This window comes from Pholcus phalangioides, unplaced genomic scaffold, assembly GCF_987345545.1.
Source record: "Pholcus phalangioides strain wild (caught in Gottingen) unplaced genomic scaffold, Ppha-v1.0 ptg000007l_1, whole genome shotgun sequence".
NCBI classification, from domain to species: Eukaryota; Metazoa; Arthropoda; class Arachnida; order Araneae; family Pholcidae; genus Pholcus; species Pholcus phalangioides.
In genome coordinates, this window is record NW_028301600.1 from 43,390,030 (window position 1) to 43,414,602 (window position 24,573).

At 38.9% G+C, this 24,573-nt stretch overlaps 1 protein-coding gene across 1 annotated transcript in view; it reads left to right on the forward strand.

The window, feature by feature from the left end:
* Positions 1–24,573, forward strand: part of iav (transient receptor potential cation channel subfamily V iav) — a 29,281-nt gene that overhangs the window by 1,275 nt on the left and 3,433 nt on the right. Inside the window, exons 5-14 of the mRNA XM_089233904.1 lie at positions 5,376–5,519; positions 5,811–5,892; positions 6,125–6,240; positions 13,047–13,166; positions 14,266–14,376; positions 14,738–14,889; positions 15,002–15,111; positions 15,241–15,356; positions 19,977–20,138; positions 21,174–21,365. Of these exons, the coding sequence (XP_089090030.1) occupies positions 5,376–5,519; positions 5,811–5,892; positions 6,125–6,240; positions 13,047–13,166; positions 14,266–14,376; positions 14,738–14,889; positions 15,002–15,111; positions 15,241–15,356; positions 19,977–20,138; positions 21,174–21,365 (1,305 nt within the window). The remainder of the gene's footprint in view (positions 1–5,375; positions 5,520–5,810; positions 5,893–6,124; positions 6,241–13,046; positions 13,167–14,265; positions 14,377–14,737; positions 14,890–15,001; positions 15,112–15,240; positions 15,357–19,976; positions 20,139–21,173; positions 21,366–24,573) is intronic.

Below are 24,573 nucleotides of genomic sequence, written 5' to 3' on the forward strand. Positions count from 1 at the left end.
GTTTTGTAGCTTAATATTAAGACATTTTTTTTTTGAAAATTTCTAAAAAAAGCAAGCGAGCTCTCTTAGGGTTTTAATACTTTTTGATCATTTGATTTTTGGTTTCGGTTATTGATTACAGGAAATTGAACAGTTACATTGATTGAATACAGGGTGGTAACTATTGACCGCCCAATAATTACATACTTGATTCCTTGGGAAAAACTAATACGGAAAAATGTTCTCAGTTTTTGGTTTTTTATACTCGTGTGCAAAATTAAGTGAATTTGCACATTGTGTCTATTTTCACAAAAATTATTGAACCATACTAATAATGCCACCGAAGAAGTATGCAAATATTCAGTGTCGAATACGTAAGCGTACACGTGCGTGTGGGCGGAGCTGTGGCCACGGAGGGGATGATAAGTGCATGAGTTTTCCACGATTCGTGTGCTCGTACTCCTCGGTGACATTCGCTGTGTTTCTCGCAAGAGTTTGGTAAATTTTATAAGCTATTAGGTAAAATGAGTAGCCACAAAAGTATGGATGACGGAATGAGACGGAGAATCGTCGATAGATTGGGGCAGGGCAATCACAAGTGCAGGTGGCTGCAGAGCTCGATGTTACGCCCAGTGTCGTCTGCAATTTAAGGGAACAGTTTCAGGACACTGAATCCATATCGAAAAGACCTGGACAAGGTCGTCGAAGAGCCACGACGACCAATGAGGATCGTTATTTGGCACTTTCAGCGCGGCGCTACAGGACTGCTACAGCATCACAGCTCTCATGTGAGCTGCATGCTGCCACTGGAATTCGAGTTTCACGGTTTACTGTTGCCCGAAGGCTTCATGGGAGAGGGCTTTATGCCAGAAGACGCGCTGTTTGTGTCCCGCTAACTGCAGCACACAAGAAAGCACGTTTAGCATGGTGCAAATAACATCAGCCTTTGGACTAGACCTCATTGGAGCACCGTGCTCTTCACAGATGAGTCGAAATTCAGCCTGGACACTGATTCTCGACGTACACTCATCTGGAGAGAGCCTGGTACCCGACACCATCCCTCCCACATCAGGGAAATGGACCACTATGGTGGTGGAGGTATCATGGTCTGGGCAGGCATCGTGTTGGACGACCTCACACCTCTCCATGTGTTTGGCAGAGGGTCCGTGCCTGCTAGGAGGTATAGAGAGGAGACCTTAGAGCCTTGTGGTCGACTTTTCAGGGGCGCAGTTGGCCCTCGGTTACTGTTCATGGACGACAACGCTCGTCCATATCGGGCTCACCTGGTCACGATTATCTGGATAGTTAGGATATTCGGAGTATGGATTGGCCAGCCAGATTTCCTTACCTAAACACTATAGAACATGTCTGAGACTCTCTTGGGAGGGCAATTGCATCTCGCCATCCCCCTCGGAGAACCATCCTGGAACTGAAAATTGCGTTGCTGAAGGAGTGGGACCGATTGCCACAGGGACTTCTCAACTGCCTCGTGTCCAGTCACGACCACCTAGATAACCTAGGTTATCTAGGTGGTCGTGGTCCAGTATGCCGTTGCGGTGTGTGACCTGTCTGACTGTGAGAGGGGACCATATCCCATATTACTCATTTTCGGTGTTCGATCTCGCAACGTGGATTTTAGACATTCCTGCAATGATGAGCTTTACTGACAATCATGCGTGTGTACTATGACTTTTGTATGGTACATCTCTTTCTCTGTTATAACTGTGTATTCGTACCAAATTTCATTAAAATCTGTCCACTAGTTTTTCAGAAATTCGACATAATGTGCTAATTCTTGCATCTCAGCTTTTGATTGTGATTCTGATTCTTAACGTGATTTATGTAATAAGCTTTTGAATCAAATCGATCAGTTACTGTGAAGTCTAGCAATCACAGTTTAAAATTTTTACGGCATCTCATTTATGTTATGAGTGTGTATGGAAACAATAGCCTACTCAAAACAATATTTAGGGGTCATTCAAGTATTACGTCAGCATCGATGGGAGGATTTTTCCGATTTGCTGACTTTTGATGACGGGGGGTAGGGGGGGGGGAGGGTTTGGATGATGCTTACGTCATCAACCATCCTTTATGAAATATTCTTAATGGCATCTCATTCGGTGATCAAAAACGGAAAACCTTTCGATAGTTATTGGGCACCTCAATTAACATTCTCCCTATTGATAAGTCCCCTACAGAGCCACTTTAGTGATCTCTAAATGTTTCACGGACCCTCCAAGTGCTCTGGAAATGTGTCCGGGCCGCTTAAGTGCTCTGGAACTGTGCAACGCACATTGGCGTACGCAATGAGCCAAGATTGTAGTGTTTATTTTGCAGGGAAAAACGTAAACCCCCCCCAGAAGGGAAAAAATCGGAAACCCCCCAGAAAATTCTGCGTACGCCTATGGCCACGCATCACTCAAGTGATCCGTAATTACGCTACGGATCACTTAAGTAATCTAGGAATGTTCCGCGGGTAACTTGAGTAATGTAGAACCGCACTGGGGGCGCTTAAGTGCTCTAAAACTGTGCCCCATGTCACTCAAGGGATCTCTAAATGTGCCACGGATTGTTTAAGTACTCTGGAACTGTGTCGCGGGTTACTTAAGTGATCTTTGAATGTGAAAATGATCTTTGAAGCCTACTTCAGTGATCTGAAAATGTGCCACGGGCCACTTAAATGCTCTAGAATTGTGCCATAGGTCATTTATGCAATTTGTAAATGTGCCGCTTAGTTCATTTTTACAAAATTAGGTTTGGGGGCCAAGCCACATCAGATAACCTTCAGGACCACATTTGGTCTGCGTGTCAAGGGTTTACCACATGTGGCTTAAAGGATGGGTCGCAATGAATTTCTTAAAGAGAAGTTTTGAGTTCTTCAAATAGCATTGAAATTAACAGAAATTGATTATAATAACATATAAAGGTATTTTTTTTCGAAATTTTAATTTTTTAAAATATTTTTTGCATTGAAAAAATATTTTTATTTCGTTTGGGGGGGGGGACGCATGAGCCTCTACGCCCACCCCTCCCGCATACGTTTTTGATCCCACCAATATGCGATAAGGGGTAGGGGCAGTGCTGACGAAATTTTGCTGACAAGGGGGAGGGGGTCAGAGTTTTGCTGACAAGGGAGTCAAAAATGGCTAAAAATTTACTGACGCAGTACTTGAACGGCCCCTTAGGAAAACAAAACAGTGAAAAGATGCTTTTATTTTTAAAAATGAAAGCCATCTCTTTACTGTTTGTTTTTCTAAAGAGTCTCTGCTAAGAGGGGCCCGGGGAACTGCTCTCTTATAAATACGCCTCAGAATGAATATTCATCTGAAAAAATGACCAAGTCCGGCTCTAATCGCATAGGTTGGAATAAATTTTGAAGTCGTCAAAATCTTGTTTGCTAAAAGGTGTAAAGAAAATGAATTAACATTTCAGCGTTATAAAAATGAATTGCAATCACAAAAGGAAATGAAAAATCTTCGTTGCAACATGTATAAATCGACATGAAAGTATGTATAATCAATAGAAAAAATCCGATACCACTAATTATATTGAACATGTCAGTTCATAAAATAATTAGTTTGATTAAAAGTTTCTGACTGTGTGTGAATCGTTATCATTTTACTGTTTCTACCAGTCACATTTGCCAAGCTACATTTTTTACATCTTTCACAATGAAGCTTTTTACGCGTAACAGTTTCGATGAAAGTTTAAAATTGCCCAAAAACTATTGTCCGGTTTTATTGATACGTGTGGTTTAATTCGGAAAAGAGACAAAGGTAAAAAAACTATCTCGTAGTAAACATACACACTATGCACTGTATATATATGCACTTTCTCTGAAAAGATTTCACTTATCAGTAAAGGAGAGCAAATTTCCACATTTTGGCGAAAAAGTAATGATTTGGTTAAAAAAAATTTTCAAACAGGTGTCATTTATCTAACACTTTACAAATCTGGTGATAAATTTGCCAACATAGTGGATGGAGCTTACACGTAAGCTACATGTAATAACAAGGTTATAATATCACACTACACGGAGAGAAAAAGCGCCAGTCTTGAAAGAATAAGGCCGAACTTGGCTTCTAACGGGTTGGAATATTTCAGTTAATTTTCAAGAAGTGACAATTTGCTGCTATCGGAGAAATGTGCTTTCGTTCGGTGTTTGGCGCGTAACTGACCGTTAGAACAATGGCATGTCACAAAATTTCAAAAAGTTATATCACACTTAATATTTGTCCGATCCAAAAATGGAAAACACTTTTCTATATTAGTTTTTCACAAGGAATTACGTTTGTAATTATTGGGCTGTCGATTGTTACCACCCTGTATATTCTATTTCAGCGGTTCTCACCAAGGGCTCAGCGTGCACTTCCTAGGGGCTCCGCAGCCGCTCGAGGAAAGTAAAATAAATCAGCCAATTTGCTAAATAAATAAAAAAAGAGACCTAAAGGGTTCCGCCATATAAATTATGTACTAAAAAGGGCTCCTCAAGCCAAACAGGGTTCCGCCATGGACATTATACGTTAAAAAGGGCTCCGCGAGTACGGAAAAAGTTGGTGAATTACATTGCGAACTGCGAATACAGTGGTATCTCGAGTTAAGAGTTTAATTCGATCCTGAAAATTACTCGTGTTATCGAAAAAATCATATCTCGAAGCAAACTTTCCCATTTAAATAATGGGGATCTTTTAAACCTTGACAGGGTAATTTATTTGAAAAAAAAAAAAACAACAAAAATGGAAATCTTTTTTCTTTGTTTGTTGTTGTGAATTATATCAATAAAAAAGATGAACTCGATTCGGGCTTCATGGAAAAGAGAAAACGCCATTTTTTTGTCACAAACATAATCATCAAATCGCGAGTAAAAATTTTTTGTTGTCCCGAACTGGACTCGGGTGTCACTGTCAAGGGGTTAATTCGTTCCACATTCCTACAGAGTACTGATATTCGTATAAAAACCAATTAGCTTGTGTTACAGCTTTTCATATTCCGCGTAGAATAAAAGTAGTTTTGCTTCAAAGACAAATACAGTGCACAGTAGAGACCGAAAATCCCTATCGGCCTTCAACTTGTTTAAAGCGGCCCAGTTTTGCATGAAGAATGATTTTTTTTTGTGCTGTTTTTTTTTTTTTTAGCTTGCAAGTCGTTCATAAACATTTCATAGTTGAAGTGGAACAGCTTTGTTTTGTTATTGCGAAGGAAAAACTAATTTATAAGTTTTCCATTTTCAAATATCATGAGTGCACGGCTCAGTGTAGCCGTACCTGTCGCACGCCCTTAAAGGCGGCTCTGATCTGTAGAGCATATGCTTCAAGACACGTTGTTCTTTACAAACACACACACACACGCTTTCGAAGAAAAGATAGTTTTATTTTCATATTTCTCATTTTTTTCAGAAAATGTATGGCTATGCTCTTCGACATCCAGTGCGTCCAGCATCAGACAGAATCTGCAATAAGTATGGTCTCACTCCTCTTACCCTTGCTTGCAAACTTGGGCGTAACAAAATATTTTGCGAAATGCTTGAGCTTAGCTCTATGGTAAGTATTTATTTTCCCTTGAAGTTCAGAGACCAGTTAATAACAAATTTCATCTCCTCAACTTACACTGATTATAGCTCTAAATTTTTATTATGCTAATAATGATTAACTTCATAATGTGTCACAATATGCAACAATCCTGGAGTTAGGCCTCCATGATTGATATCTGGTGAGCCTTCTCCATCCAAATTCACTAATCTAAATTCCTATTTCGCCTCCAACCATTAACTTCATTTTTAGCGCTACTATCTGTTATAGACGACTTTCAATTATGCATGGTTACATTTTCAGGAGTACTGGAGATATAGTAACATCACTTGTTCTGGATATCCATTAAATGCATTAGACAGTGTGAAGCCTAATGGGATGACAAGTGAGTTTCATCTTAATGACAACGAAGAAAAAGCATAATACGTTTTAGTTTTTAATGAATATTGTTCAATATTTTCGAATAATTAAAAAAATGATCAACATTCGCTTATTGAATAACCAAGCAATCCATTTAACTACCCGCCTGCTATAAGCAGCTAGATATATATGCACTATATCGTATGTTATATTATAAAAGACAAGAGGATTTTTAGAAGATCGTGTTTTTTGGTTAGACTTGAACTCGGCTCTGATGATTATACTGAACGGAAGAACAACCGAACATTTGGACATGTTGGAAGGCGGTGTGATACAGCGTTTGCTCGAAGAAAAATGGAAAACGTTCGCACAGGTAAGTGGAAAGAAAAGATGATCACACAATGAAGTTTGATTGTAAGGAGTTCAATTTTCACTACACATTACGTATTAACTACAGGTAATATGGCCACTTCCCAACTTACGAACGATTGACTCAGGCCGGAATTACAATATAAAAGTTTTATGAAAGTTAATTTATAAAACTTGAAGAAACCAACCAATAAGTTTACCGGTTACATTCAAGCAAATGCAACCGATAATCTTATTAGTTGCATTTTGTCAAGTTTATAAAATGATTTTTATAAAACTTTATAGTTTAACACCGGCCTTAGGCCTGGATTACACTATAAACGTTTGATAAAAGATCTTTTATAAAACTTGAAAAATTTAACCAATAAGCGCATCGGTTATATTCGAGAAAATACAACAGGTGATCTTATTGGTTGAATTTTTCAAATTTTATCAAAAAGAGCTTTTACAAAACTTTTATAGTGCTGTAAAAGTTCGTTTATAAAACTTGAAAATGCAGCCAATAGGCGGATTAGTTAAATTTGCTCGAATGTAACAGATGCGCTTATTAGTTACATTTTTCAAGTTTTATAAAATCATTTTTATCAAACTTTTATAGTGTAATCCCGGCCTTACAGACCTTTCGAAGTATGAGCCGGAATATTTGATGACCTTGGCAAAGTTCGATAAAAATGTTTTAACCAGAGAGACTTCTTGCTCTCTCCACCTTGATTCTAGAGAATTCCTGTTTTCAAGGAATATACATATAAACTGTATTAAAATTTACTTATGCACCCATGTACACTAATGGTCCTCAATGAACCTTTGATGGTCTTTGAGGCCTACCTGTAGAGTCCCAGGATATTCAAAAAGGGCTATGGGCGTAAAAACCAGGTAAAAGGAAAGCCACGGAAAAAATTCATTTAATTAGGAAAAAACTGGGGTTTTTTTTAATATAAATAACGTGATCATCACGTATTCCCAAGAGATCTTCACGATCTGTCCAGGGAATTCGTTAGTAGACATCCATGCCCAAACAGGGACCTTCGAATCCAGATCTGCACAGCCAGAAGCTAGCTCCCTAACCGCTCGACTGCCGGGCGGCTGGATGTGGAGAATCACAGAAATGAAACATACTCAAAAGGTGGGGGACCACGGGTGAAAAGAAGTCTTAAAGGTTCAAGAGGTACGCGACTCTTTCAAGCCGGTTTGTTTTCATCGCGAGGTAAAGTCAGACGCTATTTGGGGATTGGTCAGTTTTCTCCCCTTTTTTTTTCTCCTCACTCTCTTGGAAAAAAAAGAGAACTTCTGAGGGGGATCATCATCATCATCACCCATTTGGTTTGGAGGGGGTTTTCGGATGTTTTTCCACTTTTGGCGCTCTCTCTTCTTTTCGATTCCCATTTTTTGTGCTTAACCCAATCTATCCTAATTTAAAAGTTTGACGATTGTTGTGGTAGCATTTTACGGATTAATTACCCCGTCATTTTTTTAGACGTGAATATTTTTCAAAATCTTACTGGGACTACGAGATAGATATTTCGCAAATTTCCGCCCATCCCATTGCGCTTTTTGCATGGAAAACTACACTATGTGCAAGAGAACTTCCTTCTGACGAACGAACAGTTCTGCAACTAGGAAGGGAGCGGGAGGGGGTGTGGTTTCCCGGGCGTAGTATCAGAAGGGGCGCAAATTCCATCCCTTAAATTTCATCTTTTCAATTGTCCCTGAATAGTTTTTAATAACAAACGTACTGCCATGGGACATAGGCACCAGAACATAGCGGGGGGGGGGGGCTATTTCAACCCCCCAATAAATTTTGTGTTAGGGGGCTGAGAACCCCCTTCCCAATTAATGAATAAATAATGCGGGGGCACTGCACCCTTCTACATACGGGCTCGAGGCTCACCACGGAACGATTGGCAACTTTCAGCCCTCTCAATGTTTTTCATGCCCACGCCTTTGCCCTGGGCTGCAAAATGTAAAGGGTGGCAAATTTTTGTCGGAAACTGGAAAACCACTAAAAGATCATAAGTTATATACCACTATAAATCATTATGCAGTCGCTGGCGCGGAAAAATCATTTCTTCCCCACAAAGACATCAAAAATCTTTTACAAAGAAAACTATCTATGTACTGTCTATACCAGCGGTTCTCAACCAGTGCTCCACGTGCACTGGTTGAGGGGGCTCCGCGTTCACTCGATGAAAGTAAAATGAACCAGTAAATTTTATGACCAAATGAAAAAAAAAAAAAACGTAGCGTACGGGGCTCCGTCGTAGAAATTATATACTAAAAAGGGCTCCGTGACTCAGAAAAAAGGTTGAGAATTGCTGGTCGACACTAATTTTCTACTCAATACTGAACATGTTCTTAGAATTTCAACAAAAACATTTGTAGAGATTTTTCCATGAACGTCATTTCAACGTTTTCCAGGGTAGGGGGGAAGGCAAAGAGAGAAAACACACATGAACTCAATGTATGTATATCTACTCTATAATATAAAACACAATCTCGAAAAGTGCCTGTTTCTAAGCAACCGAAATTAGTGACGATTTTATGTTACGGAAGTGGGTGACGTTTTTTGAGTGGCGGAAATCTGTTACGGAAATCGGTTACGATTTTGGGTCAAGTATTCATTTAACTCTAGCATATTCGGGACCCATTTGACCCATCGGGACCAAGTTACGTGCATTTACGGAGAGGCTCCCACATCCTACAGCAGGGCGCCAAGACTGGAATAGATGGCGAGCCCCCAAACCAGCTTTTCAGGGGCCCTCTATGGTTAATTTATAGTGTGAAAAATCAAAAAGTGATAAGAATCGTTCCGGCCCCTGTCAGCCCTGCCCTTGTGGGGGGGGGGGGCATGTCGAGAGGTATAATATACATATAACACCAGTGCTCCCAACACACAGGGTCGGGGTATCCGGGGGATTGCACGTATACCTTAATGGGGAAGTTAAAAGGTTTGATTTCCAGGGCCCTTGATGGATCTCGTTGTTTTCTTGCTGCTTTAACGTTGAAAAATTTGCGATAGCGGAAGCCCAAGATATATCCAGTCTGGGGACCCCATAAAATTTGCGAATTCGGTCACGGGTAACTGAGGGGGGGGGGCGCTGGAATTTATTCGTTGGTAAAATGAATACAAATGAACATTTGCCATGGCACTCACAGGGGGATGTATGACAAGCTCCGAGTCAGAGGACCGTTTCATTTTGGGAGCCTGGATGAATCTCATTTTTTTCTATTATTTAACATTTTAGAATTTGCAACAGCGAAAGCCCGAGATAAAGCCAATCTGGGGGCCCCCCACTAAAAGTATGCGAACTGGTGTCCCAGGTAATTGGTTGGGGGCCTTGGACTTTATTCGTTGGTAAAATGAATACAAATGAAAATTTTTCATGGTACTTGCAGCGGGGAATGACCAACAAGCTTCCAAGTCGGGGCCCCATGTTTACAGGTTTCATTTTGGGGGCCCTGGATGAATCTCATTCTTTTCTGTCGTTTAACATTGTGAAATTTGCAACACATCGATAGCCCGAGATAAATCCAGTCTGGGCCCCGCTAAAATTCAGCGAATTGGAGTCTGGGGACCCCATGGGCAAGTTTTCTGGGGGTACTTGATGAATCACATTTGTTTTATGTTGTTTTATTATAGTAAAATTCGCTTCTTCAGTAAGCTGGTGCTTTCACATGTCCCTTTCCATAACGCTGATGAAGTGGGACGAAATAAATAAGACATGTTGTGATGAGAAGGGGGGGGGGGGGTGGCCGCCAAAGGCTGCAGGGGCACAGAGCCCCTAGTATATATATATTTTAGTATATATATATATATTTGTATGTACATATACAATTTTTATTGTATTTTCAAAAGCTCCCCTCCCTCGAATGGCGCCCCTTGATTTGTCAATACGTTGATGGATTAGCAGGGGTTCTCAAACTGTGCGCGCCAACCTTCGTCAGGGGTGCAGCTTCGCAGTGGTCCTGACAAAGGTTTTTCAAAGAAATGCTTTGCTTACAACTGTTCTTCACATAGGCGTACGTACGGCAGAATTTTCTCGGGGAGGGGGGTTCAAATTTGTTTTTCCTTCTGGGGGTTTTACGTCTTTTCCGGCAAAATAACACTATAATCTTGGCTTAGGTGTGGGGGGGGGGTAGAACCCCAAATCCCCCCTTTGCGTACGCCAATGGCTCTTCATAAGGGAAATGGGTGACGCGGGTGGAAAATGTTTGAGATCCCGTTTTTTAGGAAAACGAATAAACACCGTGATGATTGCTCATCGCTTACTAACATTGTCGAAACATGGTTTCTGGTTTTTCTCTTTTATTTTATTATACTGAATACTGTATCTATTATTTCCGTGGATTTGAATTGGAATGTCGTGTGTTATGAAAGAGGCACAAGATTTTTTTTCTGATGCAAATAATGAACATCTCACACACAATACATATTTCTGTATTTCTTAAAAAATCGAAACCAGTTGATTGCAGCATCCGTGCGTTCATTGAAATTGGTTATGCACAGAACATGCCGGTTATAAGCAGTGCCGTCGTAAGGCATGGGCCCACCAGGGCAAGGACCGTGGGACCTCAAGATAAAAAAGGCTTCACAAAAGTGAGATGTGGTTGAGATTTTCGGGAATTTGCCTTGTAGGGCCTCAGAAAAATCCTTGGGCCCATGATGCTCTTAAGACGGCCCTGCATATAGGAGGAATCTGTAATTCTGGGATTTCATAAATAATGGATCCACACTGATAATTTGTGCTTAACCACCACGTATACACGCATACATTTATCGCTAATAACAATCATTTTCATAATGATACGCTGGCCATAAAAAAATTACGGTTTCATCATCGAGGTGTACGGATAACTTCTCACTTCATCTCATTAACGGTGATATTTTCTTTTGAAAGTATCAAAATTAGCTTCTGCGGATTGTAGGCATGTAGTGTCTAACTAATTGTATTGTCTCTCTATCTTGATTGAAGTATAATTATTTCAATCTTTATACATATTGTGCAATAATATTCGAAACAACGGTTTGATACAAGAAGTCATTAAAAACATATATAAACAGGACTTGTAGTCTTTTGAGGATTAACGCGTTTATTGCAGCGCTTCTCAACCTTTTTTGACCCACGGAGCCCTTTTCCGGTATGTAATTTCTATGGCGGAGCCCAGACGCCTATTTTTTTTATTTATTCATCAAAGTTTCTGACTTATTTTTATTATTCAAAAATATTAATTATTTTTTTCAAATTTACTGTTTTTTTTTATTTATTTTCTTCGAGTGGCCACGGAACCCCTGGCAGTTTGCACGGAGCCCTAAGGGATCTGCGGGGCACTGGTTGAGAACCGCTGGTTTATCGGAATCCTCCAATATTGCCAAACTGATTGATTTGGCATGAACAGGCTGGTAGGGTTACTAGTTGGCGAGATGTCACTTTTCCCGCTCAAAGGCTTTTCTTCTTTACCCTTCAGAAAGCCTGCGGTCATTTTCGCTCTCCTCTGCCTCCTCAGTATGTTACGGGACATCGATGCTGATCTCGATGTATTTTCTCTTTTGAAATCGCTCTCTTTGTCGTCTCCCCAGTATGTGTTCGGCCTAATTCTAGGTAGACTGGCCTTTTCGCTCCACTGTTTTTGAGTTTCTGCATGCCATTCGTGACATAGCAACTGGATAGGACAAAGTGAGGGCCTTTAAGGCCACTACACACTACTCTGACGTTACGTGGTCTCACGTCACATCAGAGACGTTGTGAATTTTGATTCGTGGAAATTCTGTGACGTAAGAATTCGCAACTTTTCTGACGTGACGTGAGACCACGTAACGTTAGAATAGTGTGTAACGGCCCTTAAGACCGAGATCTTTGACGAGCCCCAAATGCATTAAAAGTATTTGCAAAAAAATTACTCGAAATACACACGGAAGCGATGTTGAATTGAAGGCCTTGCAAGGGACAGTGAATTCGAGGATATCGGTGAAATAGATGGAATTTTCACAAAATTGGCGCGATTATAACTCACGAACGCTTCAACTTACGGGCATTGCTCAGAACGAAACCTGTTAGTAAATCGAAGAGCTTAATTATTTTGCTTCGATGATGACAAATTCAGCTGGACAAGAGTCAAAGATTATTTTCATCAAGAAAATAATCTTTGAATCAGTACAGGGCCGTAAGGAGGATTATTGCCACCCGGGGCAAACATTATTTTGCCGCCCCCACAACTTTAAAATTCGATAATTTTATAACAGTGTTCTTTGTTCCCACCTAAAATTGTCACCCCCCCCCTAAATTTTGCCACCAGGGGCAGTTGGCCCCCTCTAGTTTCGCACCTGATTCAGTATAATTACTATACCTGATACAGTATAATTACTATACCTGATACAGTATAATTACTATACCCGATACAGTATAATTACTATACCTGATACAGTATAATTACGTTCTATTCACAACTACATGCTTGGTCAGCTGGGACAAGCACGCATTTTGGCGTCCCGTTGTAATGTTGAAGGAGAGGTAAAGTGTGAAATTTGCGCGCCCCCTCTGGTCCTGCGCTCAGGGAGCCGGATCTGTTTGCTCCCCCTCCCAGTTGTGGCTCTGAGTATAATCATTACCAGCTGAACAAACATGTACCGATACAGGATTGTAAGCAATTTAGCAATCTTCATACATATGAATGTAAATTATTTCTCAAGTAATAGAAGTATTGAAATGCTTGATAAATTTGAGAACCACACACAACACATATCCTTCATTCTATGAAATCTGTTGATTGCTATCATCATCATTTTTGAAATATATATTCATTTTTATTTTAAAGCGTTGCTTCTATCGTCGCTTGATAGTTATTTTGCTTCATCTCATGAATTTGAGTTTGGCGATTTTTTTGAGACCGAATGCGAAAGTACCTCTACTTGGAAGATTGGATACTAGATCTCTCGTAAGATTTTTTTTTTTTTGTATTGTTTAAATAATTAAATAAATAAATAAATATGTATTCATATTAATATATTTCACTGGTGAATGTGTGTGTGTTTATTGGTATCAAAAGGTAACGAATGTTGTAGCAAAGATTTGAGAATAGTGCACTGAAGTCGGGGGAATCCAATGTATTACCACGTGGTTGCATATGTACTTAACGTCAGGTTAAGATATACTGTATTATATCTAAGGTATCAGTACTGTATCTTTTTTTCATGGTCCTAAACGATTTAATTTTTTTGACCTGAATGCCGACAGAGTTCATATTTCATCACCTAAAACAAGAGCAGTTAAACACTGATTAGCCGTCGCGTGCAGAAAATGGCCGTAGTGTGCCAGAAATGATCGAATGATCACGTGAAAACTGATCTCATAAATTGGTGTGTCTAACCGTTCATATTTTTCATATACATATTTTTCTTTGGGACAAATAAGTACTTGTGTAAACTAATAATAAAGTGTATTTTTGTACCGATAATGTGATAGTATTTTTTCTTCAAAACCAGTGGGTTTCATTGTTTCAAGCATGGTTTACAGTGTTTTAAAATAGGAATATTTGATGTGGGTCAAAAATTACCCTAACGTATGAGATACTTTGCCCAAAATAAAAAATAAATAAATTTCATAAAAATATTATAGAAAGTGGATTTTTTATACATCACAGTCTTTTAGAGAAAGGTTTGAACTATCTAAAAATTACCTTAAACCACAGTATTTATTATTTGTTTTTTCTAGCATAAGATAAAACAAAAACTTTCATAAAAGTAGGCCAAAGTAACCGGTGTTTACCGTATTGACTTTCAAACTTCCAAAAATGTTTGGACTACGGCTCTTTAACCTAGAATCGTTTTATCTTGAATGCCAGCTATGAAAGCCCACTCTTCTGTTGCATGTGGGATCCATCGTTTCCTCCTATGTGTGTGGAAATTTACGATTACTTTTTTTTTTCAGACTAAAATAAGAAAAATTTTTACAAAAAAGAAATCAAATAAATTTTTCTCTGATTAGTAATTTATGTTTTACTATCTAAGGCAAAACTATTTACCTTCCTTTGACAGATAAGATACTGTGCAGAAATTTTTGTATGTACAGGATGTATCGGATTTGCTATATTCCAGCAAGTACAAGAAATATTGGCACAAGGTTTCGTTGGCTTTTTCATCTCACTGGTAGGATCTTTATTTATTGAACTCCAATTATCTTATATTTTAAGAATGGCACTATGGAATTTATAAAAGAATATTTCACTGTGTTAAAAATCATTTTTTATTAAGAAAATATTCATGAGGAACTATGTTAAGAAGTGTTTGTTAAAAAAGTGTTTATGTCAGATAGGTAGAGCTTAAAGGAACGATACTATTTTATATCCATTTTTTATTTATTGAAAATGATTACTGACTTGTCAAAGTCAGCATAAAAAATAAGTGTAATCTAACTGATGTTTTATCAATTTTTATCGAATCGATATGTGATGTGCTGTACTTTAACGAAGAGCAAATGATTTTATAAATCATTGAGGTTTTATTTTAGGTTAGTAGCCCTTCAAAGCTCGCTTTTATTACTTCTTGCTTCCTTATACTATCTTGCATACCTTGCCGTGTGGTGGGAGATAGAAAAACGGAGGATTTGCTGCTCGTTTTTGCGATTCCCGGTTCATGGCTGTTTTTGGTATTCTTTGCCGGGTGAGTAAAACCCGTAACCCGTCAGTGAAACTTGACAAAGCTCAAAAACGGGCAACTCAACAAATTTTTAAATTGAGTAATATATTAATATCCGTTCATTTATATTGCATAGGGCTGTTCGACTCACTGGTCCTTTCGTGACGATGATATACAATATGCTTGTTGGTGACATGCTACGATTTAGTATTATCTACCTCATCTTTATGTTTGGATTCACACAGGGTAATAAATTCTATATATCACTGCTGATGTCATTAATTCTATGTGGAAGTTTCAGCTAATTACTTGAATGCGTGAATACACATAAAAAAATATCTATAGTTAATTTATCGTAATTTTTTTTATTTGCAGCATTTTACTTTTTATTCAAAAATGCACCGAATGAAAAAAGCATTTTGAAGAAAAGGTTTACCACTTTCCCAGTGACATGGATGGGACTTTTCCAAATGACGTTGGGATCATATGAGGTATAACTGATACGGACGTTTATGCAATTCTTATTACCCCACTATATAAATTAAACATTAATTTTCTTTCCAATCGAACATATTTTTTTTATTGAACGTTTTTGATGCTATAGAATGCTGAAAATAAGATTTCTATAGTTTATTTACCGTACTTTTTACAAAGCAAAGTAAAATGCGTGTGTATAGTCTTCTCTATAAACTTCGCCAATATTTCTTGAACTAACATCTAGCAATAGATCTGTTGGAGTTTTTTGACACTCATTTTTTCTGCGAAAGAGTTTCGGTAATACGCTATCATGTACCATCGAAAGCAATTTCCCAGTGAAATTGAAAATTTATACGATTTGACCCACTTATTGTTCAATGAATGTCATCAATGATCGGGGAAAAAGAGAATTTCGGTTTAATATTTCGATTATTTTTTATCGTTATTCCTTTTGATTTTGTGATGCAGTCGTTCTTGACTCACTCTGTTGCCTTGTGCCTTTTCACAGTAACAACCAAATTAATAAATATAAATAGTAACAAAACAGAGACTAATGGTGAAAAATTTCAGCACGATTTTTCTATCGTAAAATTTTGAGAACAAGGTTTCGTTGGCTTTTTCATCCCACTGGTAGGATCTTTATTTATTGAACTCCAATTATCTCATATTTTATGAATGGCAGTATGGAATTTATAAGGGAATGTTTCACTGTGTTAAACGTTTAAGTATTTTCACAGCTTAAAAAAAGTTTGTGACATAAAATATCCAGCGTTAGCAGCTTGACTAATGGGTCGATGACCTCGTTAACCTCAACGCGGACGGCTTTTTCGTAGCGCAAATAGTGGAGCGCATAAATCGATTTAAAAGCATTGATTTTGAGTTTTTATTTCATTATCGCCCTTCTGGAAGGAGATCAACTGCAATTTTTTTTTTATAATTGTGGATATTAAAAAATATTTATTGTATAGGTAAGCTATAAAAAAACTACAGGTGGAACATTTGAGTTAGGTTTGGATTTTTTGCTCCTACACAAAAATTCTTAATTTTGATGAGTTCAATAATTTTTTTGAATATTTTAATTCAATCTGATAACTCGGCTTGTGGATTTTGAAAAAGGAAACGTCAGACAGCCATGGCGATGGGAAGATTTGATTCCGGAGGAAGGGATGCGAAAATGTGTGCTCAAAAATATTTATCTTTGGGTAACATGTGGATGCTCAGCCAGGTCTATGTAAGAATATCAATAGGAAGGAGCACATATATATGCATTCCAGTCGCTCGAAATCAGCTGTAAACAAGAAATTCGAGCCTGATAATGCTATGAATGAAATATAAAAGCGAAATGGCAAAATGGTTCAATTCAGGTCGAATTCGCAGTTCCGATGTCAAATCTATGATTTGATCTAACTTGTGTACTTCTAACGTGAGATAAAATCGTACGGGGAATCAGCAGTTCAGTTAAGACAAAGCCATCTATAGCTGAAGGCCTCCACACGAAGCTCGTGACGTCACTGAAGAAGGTCATCTCACCTAAGGCGACTGTATAAGAAGCTATATTCTAGAGCAGGTATCTTCAACCCGTTGCTCGCGAGCACCATGGTGTTCCCTGAAGCACCCAGGGTACTCGATGCTCGTGTCCGATTTTGTGCTCGCGAGCACGGAGCACCTGATCAACGTTCCAATTAAACACTTTGTACAAATTGCATTCGAGGATTGTGAAATCATCCTGATTTCATGCATTCGTATGTCAAATTTTCCTTAAGGGTGCTCTTTTTGTGATGGGTAAAACCATCTAGAGTCTATAATCTCACCTATAGCTGGATATAGCAGGCCCACGCATGCGCCATCTTTACCATTTTTTGTAGCATATGCAATGGCTATAGGTGAGATGACCATCTTCAGTGACGTCACGAGCTTTGCACCAGTGCAGTCTTAACGCACTGGCCTAACCAGGCACGGCACGGGAGCCTCAAGAGAAGAAGGGCCTCACAAAAATGAGATCCGGTTGAAATTTTCTAGAATTTACCAGGTAGGGCCTCAAAAAAAACCACTTGGCCAGGGGGCCCATGATGCTCTTAAGTCGGCTCTGCTTTGCGCGGAGGCTTTCTGCTATAGATGATGTTAGTTAAGACAACACCATACTTAAGATATCTTTAGTATGGTTTTGGTAAGATATAGGGCACTAGGGACAACTTGTCTCCATCGTTTTTCTAGATTTGGTAGAAAATATTCAAATCGTACGAAAACTCGACTGGAATAACACAAATTTGAATCCTCTCACACACGAATCATTTTAGGAATTTATTTAAAAAAAAATTGAAGTATGATTCATTACTAACCCAGTTAAAAAGCTTGAAGTTTGGATATGTCGGATACGTCATTCATATTGAAAGGGGCTGTATAGTTATTAAAATTAAAAAATCAACTTTTTATACGGACACCCTGTGCTCAAAAACCTAATTAGAAAGTTGTTGTCCTGTCTCTCCTGATGCCAATAAATGCGGGTAGAACACGTTTTACTTCCACTTGACCTGTTTTCCCCAACTTTTCTCCGTTTTCGAGGTCAAATATCTCAGTGAATATTGCATTTGAAAACGCGAAATTTTTTTTGGCGTCAAGAGAGACAGTGTAACAACTTCCTTATTGGGCTTTTAGCACAGGGTGTCTATATAAAAAGTTAATTTTTTTTATTTGAATATAGTAACTATACAACCCCTTTTTTTTCCAAGTATGAATAATGTAATTGAGGTCCACAGGCTATTTGGATAGTTCTACTAAATGGAAGTATTTATTTATGCAATATTGTTGGCCCAAGGCCTATACAAGAGGACGCGGTAGATTTGTATGCATATGATTTGTAACATTTGACAAGAAATCGGAGATCGTGGGGAGGGGGGGGGGTGGAGTTAACAATTGTAGAGGGGAGCTTGTTCTATTCAATTATTACTATGGTATTGGGAAAGAAACTGAATTTAAAACAATCTGTAGAAGCAAAAATAGGTTTTAATTTTTTGGGGTGGTCAAGTCTATTGGAAACATAGGAAGGCTTAGTCAGAATACCGGACGTATCGAAATTTAAATGACCATGAATAATCTTGTAAAGCATGGCTAAGCGGGAGATAAGTCGGTGAGTAGCGAGTGGGTGAAGATCAAGTTCGAGTTTAAAGATCAGAAACTGAACTAAAAGATAACCAGCAGTCGTGAATAAAGCGGGCGGATTTATTTTGGATAGATTCAAGTTTGTCGATGTTACTAAAGGTGTTGGGGTCCCAGACCTCAGCTGCATAAGAAAGGGAGAAATGTAAGTTTGGTAGCAGAGAAGTCGGACGTCACGAGTAGAATGTTTAAGGTTGCGGCGAAGGAAAACAAGTTTGTTGAGACATTTCTGGTAGACAAATAATCGATATGATTATTCCAACGGAGATCATACGAGATTATGACTCCCAGATATTTAAATTGAGAAACTTGGGATATGGTTACGTTATTGATCGAATATGAGAATTCTTGGGGAAGAGTTATACGAGTAGCTCTCATGAAAACTGTTTTAGATAGGTTGATAGGCATATGCCAAAATGAGCACCAATCTGAAATTGAAGCAAGATTACGTTGGAGAGTTTCTTGATCAGATTTGTGATTAATTGCGCGGTAGATTACAGTCATCAGCAAAAAATCTTGTGGTGCAGTTGAGGGTTTCAGGAAGATCGTTTATATATATTAAAAACAATAAAGGCCATGGGCGGAGATACGGGTGGGGGGCATGCCTCCCCAGCAACAAAGGTGAAGTCGACTGATCTAATGCATATATGTATAAATGAATTGACATCATCATCATCGTGCCCCCAGACACTCCAAGTCTATCTTCGCATATGATAAAGGCGAGAGAACCGCTCCTTGAGGAGTACCTGAATTTACAGTGGCAAAAGGTGAATCATGATCTTTAAAATGAACGAATTGTTTACGATTTTTTAGGAAAGCTTCTAACCATTTGAGTAATTGTACATTAAAGACCAAGATTTGAAAGTATGCCTCTAGGATCAACAGATCGCCAGTAATTTGCAGTTTGAGGAACTAGGATAAAGCTCATGATAAATCTACGCAGGGTTGCAACTAGGAGAGAGCAGGCGGGTTTGGTACCCCGGGCACTGGATCAGAGAAGGGCTCAAATTTCACCCTTTAACCTCACCATCAACATTACTAGGAGGCACCAAAATCAGTGTTTGCCCCAGCTGACCAAGCATCAGGGAAGCCGGAAGTCAAAAATGTTTGATATTGCTCGAGTAATGAACATAATGTGCACTTGGATATGTATGAAGACCATATGTCACACATTCAACAAAAATGTCCCGTTTTTGGTAAATCGCCCAAACTGGGGGAGGGGGGGTGAGCTATATTTGAAGGATGATTGGTGTTGCTGAGCAATACCATTCAAATGATTGGTGTTGCTTTAGCAACACGAGCATATATGTTCCGGCGTCCCTGCCAAGCATCTAGTTGCGGCCCTGAATCTACGAAATGAATGCCTTTTTTTCATTTTATGGCTATGAAATTCGTACAGTGTAAAGTACATAACGACTGTATACATTATACAACCACAAAAGTATGTATATTATATGCTTCTTAATCATTACTTTTAGTATGAAGAATTCAGAGAAACGTTTTACCAAAAGCTGACTCAAGCCGTGTTTGCCATGTTCATGGTTTTGACACCAATATTACTGCTGAATATGCTGATAGCTATGATGGGTAACACTTATTGCGAAGTAATAACACAATCAGAGAAAGAATGGGTTAAACAGGTGAGAAAAACTTTCAGAACTGTGGAAACACACGAGGAAAATTAAGATTCTTTAAACTCTCGCTTAAAGAATACCAAGACAAATATATATTATTATATAATAATTACTACTACTTAACTGTACATGCATCTCGTACACATTCCTCAGGGTTTCTAACAAATCGGTTCATGCATAGGGTTACCAGATTCAAAAACTGAGAAAGGAGGACGCCTGCGCGCACCTTTATTGACGTCCATTTCCTCAATTTTCATAACAGATGGCACCCCGATGACCGATAAAACCCGGCCACAACAATAATTTTTCCCGACTAAAACAAAACTACAAAAGAAGAAAAAATTCTGGGAATTTCGACGGCGCTATTGGTCAATGAAAAAACTACAGAAACACTCATGTTAATAAAGATATATGTTTCAGAGTGTGAAAAAAAATAATTCCGGAAACCTGGAAAGGACAAAAGGGCGAATTTTCCGAAACGTAGTAGGACGCTTGAAATGGCATCAAAAAAGGAGGACATGTCCTCCTAATGGAGGACGTCTAGTAACCCTATACAGGAACGTGTACGTGGCCCTAACATATTTATGTTGTCACAATTGGGTTGTTTCATGTTCTTGCTGGTGCTGTGCCATCCTTCTTTCATATTTTGAAGTGAGGATGGTATATGCTTGAATTTTCATATTATGTAAGTATCATGTAGGTCTGCCTGCTCTTTGCGGAGAGACTTTCTCAAATGGGAGATTGCAATAATTACTAGACGCATATATTCCCCCCCCCCACCCAAGACATTTTTATTAATGGAAAAAGTACCTTATATATTGTATGAAACGATTATTAGGACGCGTGTAAGAAATTCGCGCATTAACTTATTAAATGCTTAAATTATTGGTAGATAAAATAGAAACTAGAATTTAGCCGATATTTCGAATATCAGAGAATAGGTTAACAAGCCGGTTATGTACATTATTTTTGACATTTCATTTATATGGAAATGATATATTTGTCATTTATATTCATTTATTTAATTTGATATACTCATAGTGGGCTCAGATCATTGTCGTCTTGGAAAAAGCAATTGATAGAAAATCTGCAAAAGCATTCATTGAAAGTTATTCCGTGAAGCTCCCACCAGACAAGAATGAACCAGAAACAGAGATCAGAGGCGTTCTTGTGATAAAAACAAAAAAGAAATCGAAAGCTAAAGAGAAAAAGCAAGCATTGGCTCTATGGAAGGTATGAATGGATTAAATTATTAATTTTTGCAATTGAGGACAATACTTCTGTGAAGTGAATTCAGAAAACTCATTTCCTCATAAGTCTACCTAATTATTTCCTAAACTCATTTCTATTCTACATTATTCAGCCGCTGCGCAATATAATTACATATCATTTTACATTATGGCTGACCACCATAATCGAAATTATTTGACTCAGTTCAGCCAAAAAATTTCTGGACCCCCCCCCCCACCAACTCGATCCTCTCTCTTCAACCTCTAATATACTACACCCAGGGCCGTAATTGGGATGGGGCAACCGAGGTACTTCCCTGAGGCCCTCACAAAAAATGTACATTTATTTTGTGTAATTTTTACTTTTGAAGGGAGCCCCAAGAAAATCTGTGGTGTTTGGTCGGAACATATCTCCAAAATATGTCTTTTTGATCTACAATTAAGTCTTGCTAATTATAACTAATTAGAAGTGAGATAAATGAACAAATGCGTGCGTACGGCTCAACATGCTGATGTATGGTATTTTCATTTGTATTTTATCCTTAATTTTGATTTTTAAATGGCAATGAGAAAATGCTTATATCTCAAAAATGCAATTTTGGGGAGTTATGATCTAACCAAACACCACAGTGTGGGAGGGGGGGGGGGAGTCCGCGTCATTACGTATTGGTTAGAAAACCTGAAATTTTTTTAACCACTCCGAAACGGGGCGGATTTGCAGAATCGGAAATCAGCGAGCATTATGTTTGCACCATAAGGGTGCGATTATAGCGTACGCGTTTCCGATTCTGGAAACCCGCGTCGTCTCCCGATTGGTTAAAAACCCGAATTTCAACTTTTTTAGCTTGAAATTCAGGTTTTTAACTAATCGGAGAGGACGCGGGTTCCCAGAACCGGAAACACGCGTGCATTATAATTTCACCGAGACGTAAAAGCAGACTTGCAAACCGGTTTTGTTCAGTTGTGTGTTGAAAGATTTAACAGAAAGTCTCTGGTAGTGAATCACCGCAAAGAAGGATTTACTCAGATGATAGCTCAGAAAGCAAAGCGCTCTCAAGCAACACTCCCCCATTGATAAGATCTTAGGGGCCGTTCAAGTATAACGTCATCATCGATGGGGGGGGGGGGGTTCCGATTTGCTAACTTTTGATGACGGGGGGGGGGTTTGGATAATGCTTACGTCATCAACCACCCTTTATGAAAATATGAGTTGCATTCAGAGGGGCAGAGATGATGACGAAATTTTGCTGACAAGGGGGGGGGGGTCAAAAAGGGCTAAAAATTTGCTTACGTAATACTTGAACGGCCCCTTATCTATAGATAGAATCTCAAGCAAGTGTGAGTAAACTTTTAAGAAATCATTCAAATGATGGCAGTTTGCAGAGAAAAATCGCAAATAGTGGTCGTAACAAGATTCATCGAAAGACTGGTTATTTGTGGAGATGAAGATTACAAGGAGAAAATTCATCACTGCCCCCACGGGGACTCGCACCCCGGTCTCTCGCTTGCCGGACGAGTGCTCTACCATCTAAGCTATGGAAGCAGAATATTTCAACCTTGGAGCGTATATATATGTTGAAAGGCATCAACAATCTACTAATAGCTAAAACTAATTGCAAGCGAGAGACCGGGTTCGAGTCCCCGTGGGGGTAGTGATGAATTTTCCCCTTGTAATCTTCATCTTCACAAATAACCAGTCTTTCGATGAATCTTGTATTGGCAAGTGGAGAGGACATTTCTATAAATATAGTGGTCGTAAGCTAATAACTTCTACGAGACAGAACCACTTTCGTAGCTCGGAATTCGCAAGCCTATAGAATTTCTCGCTTTCATCGAATAGGCTACTTAGAAATTCTCGATGAATGTCGAGAAATTCTAGAATGGGCTAATGACATACCATCGGCTGAAGATTTATTGAATCCATGCCCCCCCCCCCCCAACGGTGGGGCTGGCAAGGGTCTAGCCCGTGGGGTCCGGAACGATTGTCATTATTTTTTGTTTTTTCACGCTATAAATTAACTACACAAGGGCCAGTGAAAAGTCTGGTCTAGGGGCCCTGCAATTATGATTTCATCTATAAGACTGTGCATCTTCTCATTTCAAAATCGACCACTAGTTGGGTAGAAGAAAAAATACTTCTCCTTGGCCTTCAAATTCACCACTAGTGCAATATTCAGAGATATTCGAGAGAAGAAAAAAAATATATCTCCTTGAATATTGCACTTAGAAACATGGACTTTTTTGTTGGCATCAGGAGGGGCAGGGCAACAACTTTCTAATCGGAAGTTGGAGCACAGGGAGACCGCATAAAAATTTAAATTTATTTTGTAGCACAGTATTTTCTCTCAAAATTAGTACAGGGTAATTTTTGAACGACTGTTGAGCAGTTTTTAAATTTGAATCATAACTCTGCAACGGACAGCTGATGAGATAAAGACCGTGCTAGCACTTACAGGACACCCTGTATATATCACACAAGTTCCCGCCAACGAAATGAACGGGGCAGTTTTTGAGAAAAGAAATTCTCTTAACTGATGGTTTGGTTTTGCCGATATGATTTTCTCATACAGAATTCTCAGAATTATTCTCCAATCACAGCGTTCCTTTCCCTAATCAACGCTTATCCGCGGCTGCCCTGACAAAGGTTGGCGGTGCAAAGTTTTGTCATAAGATGCAAATACTGTATATACAGGGTGTCCCAGAATTCTACCTCCAAATGAGAGGGGTGATAGAACATGTCTAGACAATTTTTTTTTCTATGGAACTCAAGGTCGCAATCCACGTACACGTGTGAGCGGAAAATTTTTTCCTTCCAGTCATGGGCAATCACGGAGAAAAAAATATTGCCCTTTTTCCTCTCTAATGACATCTGTACGTGTGGGGGATATTTTTCCCTCCCATTTCCAGGGTTACCTTAGGTTTTTTCCAGCATGACCCAGGTCTTCTTTGACCACCTGCTAAAATCTCTTCATCAAAATAGATGGGGGTCTCGTCAACACCCCCTATAGATAAGATAACTATCTTATCTATAGGTGGTGTTGGTCTGGTTAGGAGGAGGGTTACCTTAGGACCCTTTTTTGACACCTAAAAAGTTAACATGTACTAAATAAAAAAGTTATTTGCAACTCCCTAGGTTCCATTGCAAAAAATCTGTCGTCTCAATATGTGCTATCATTCACTTTAGTGGTATTCAGAGACACCCTGTATAGACA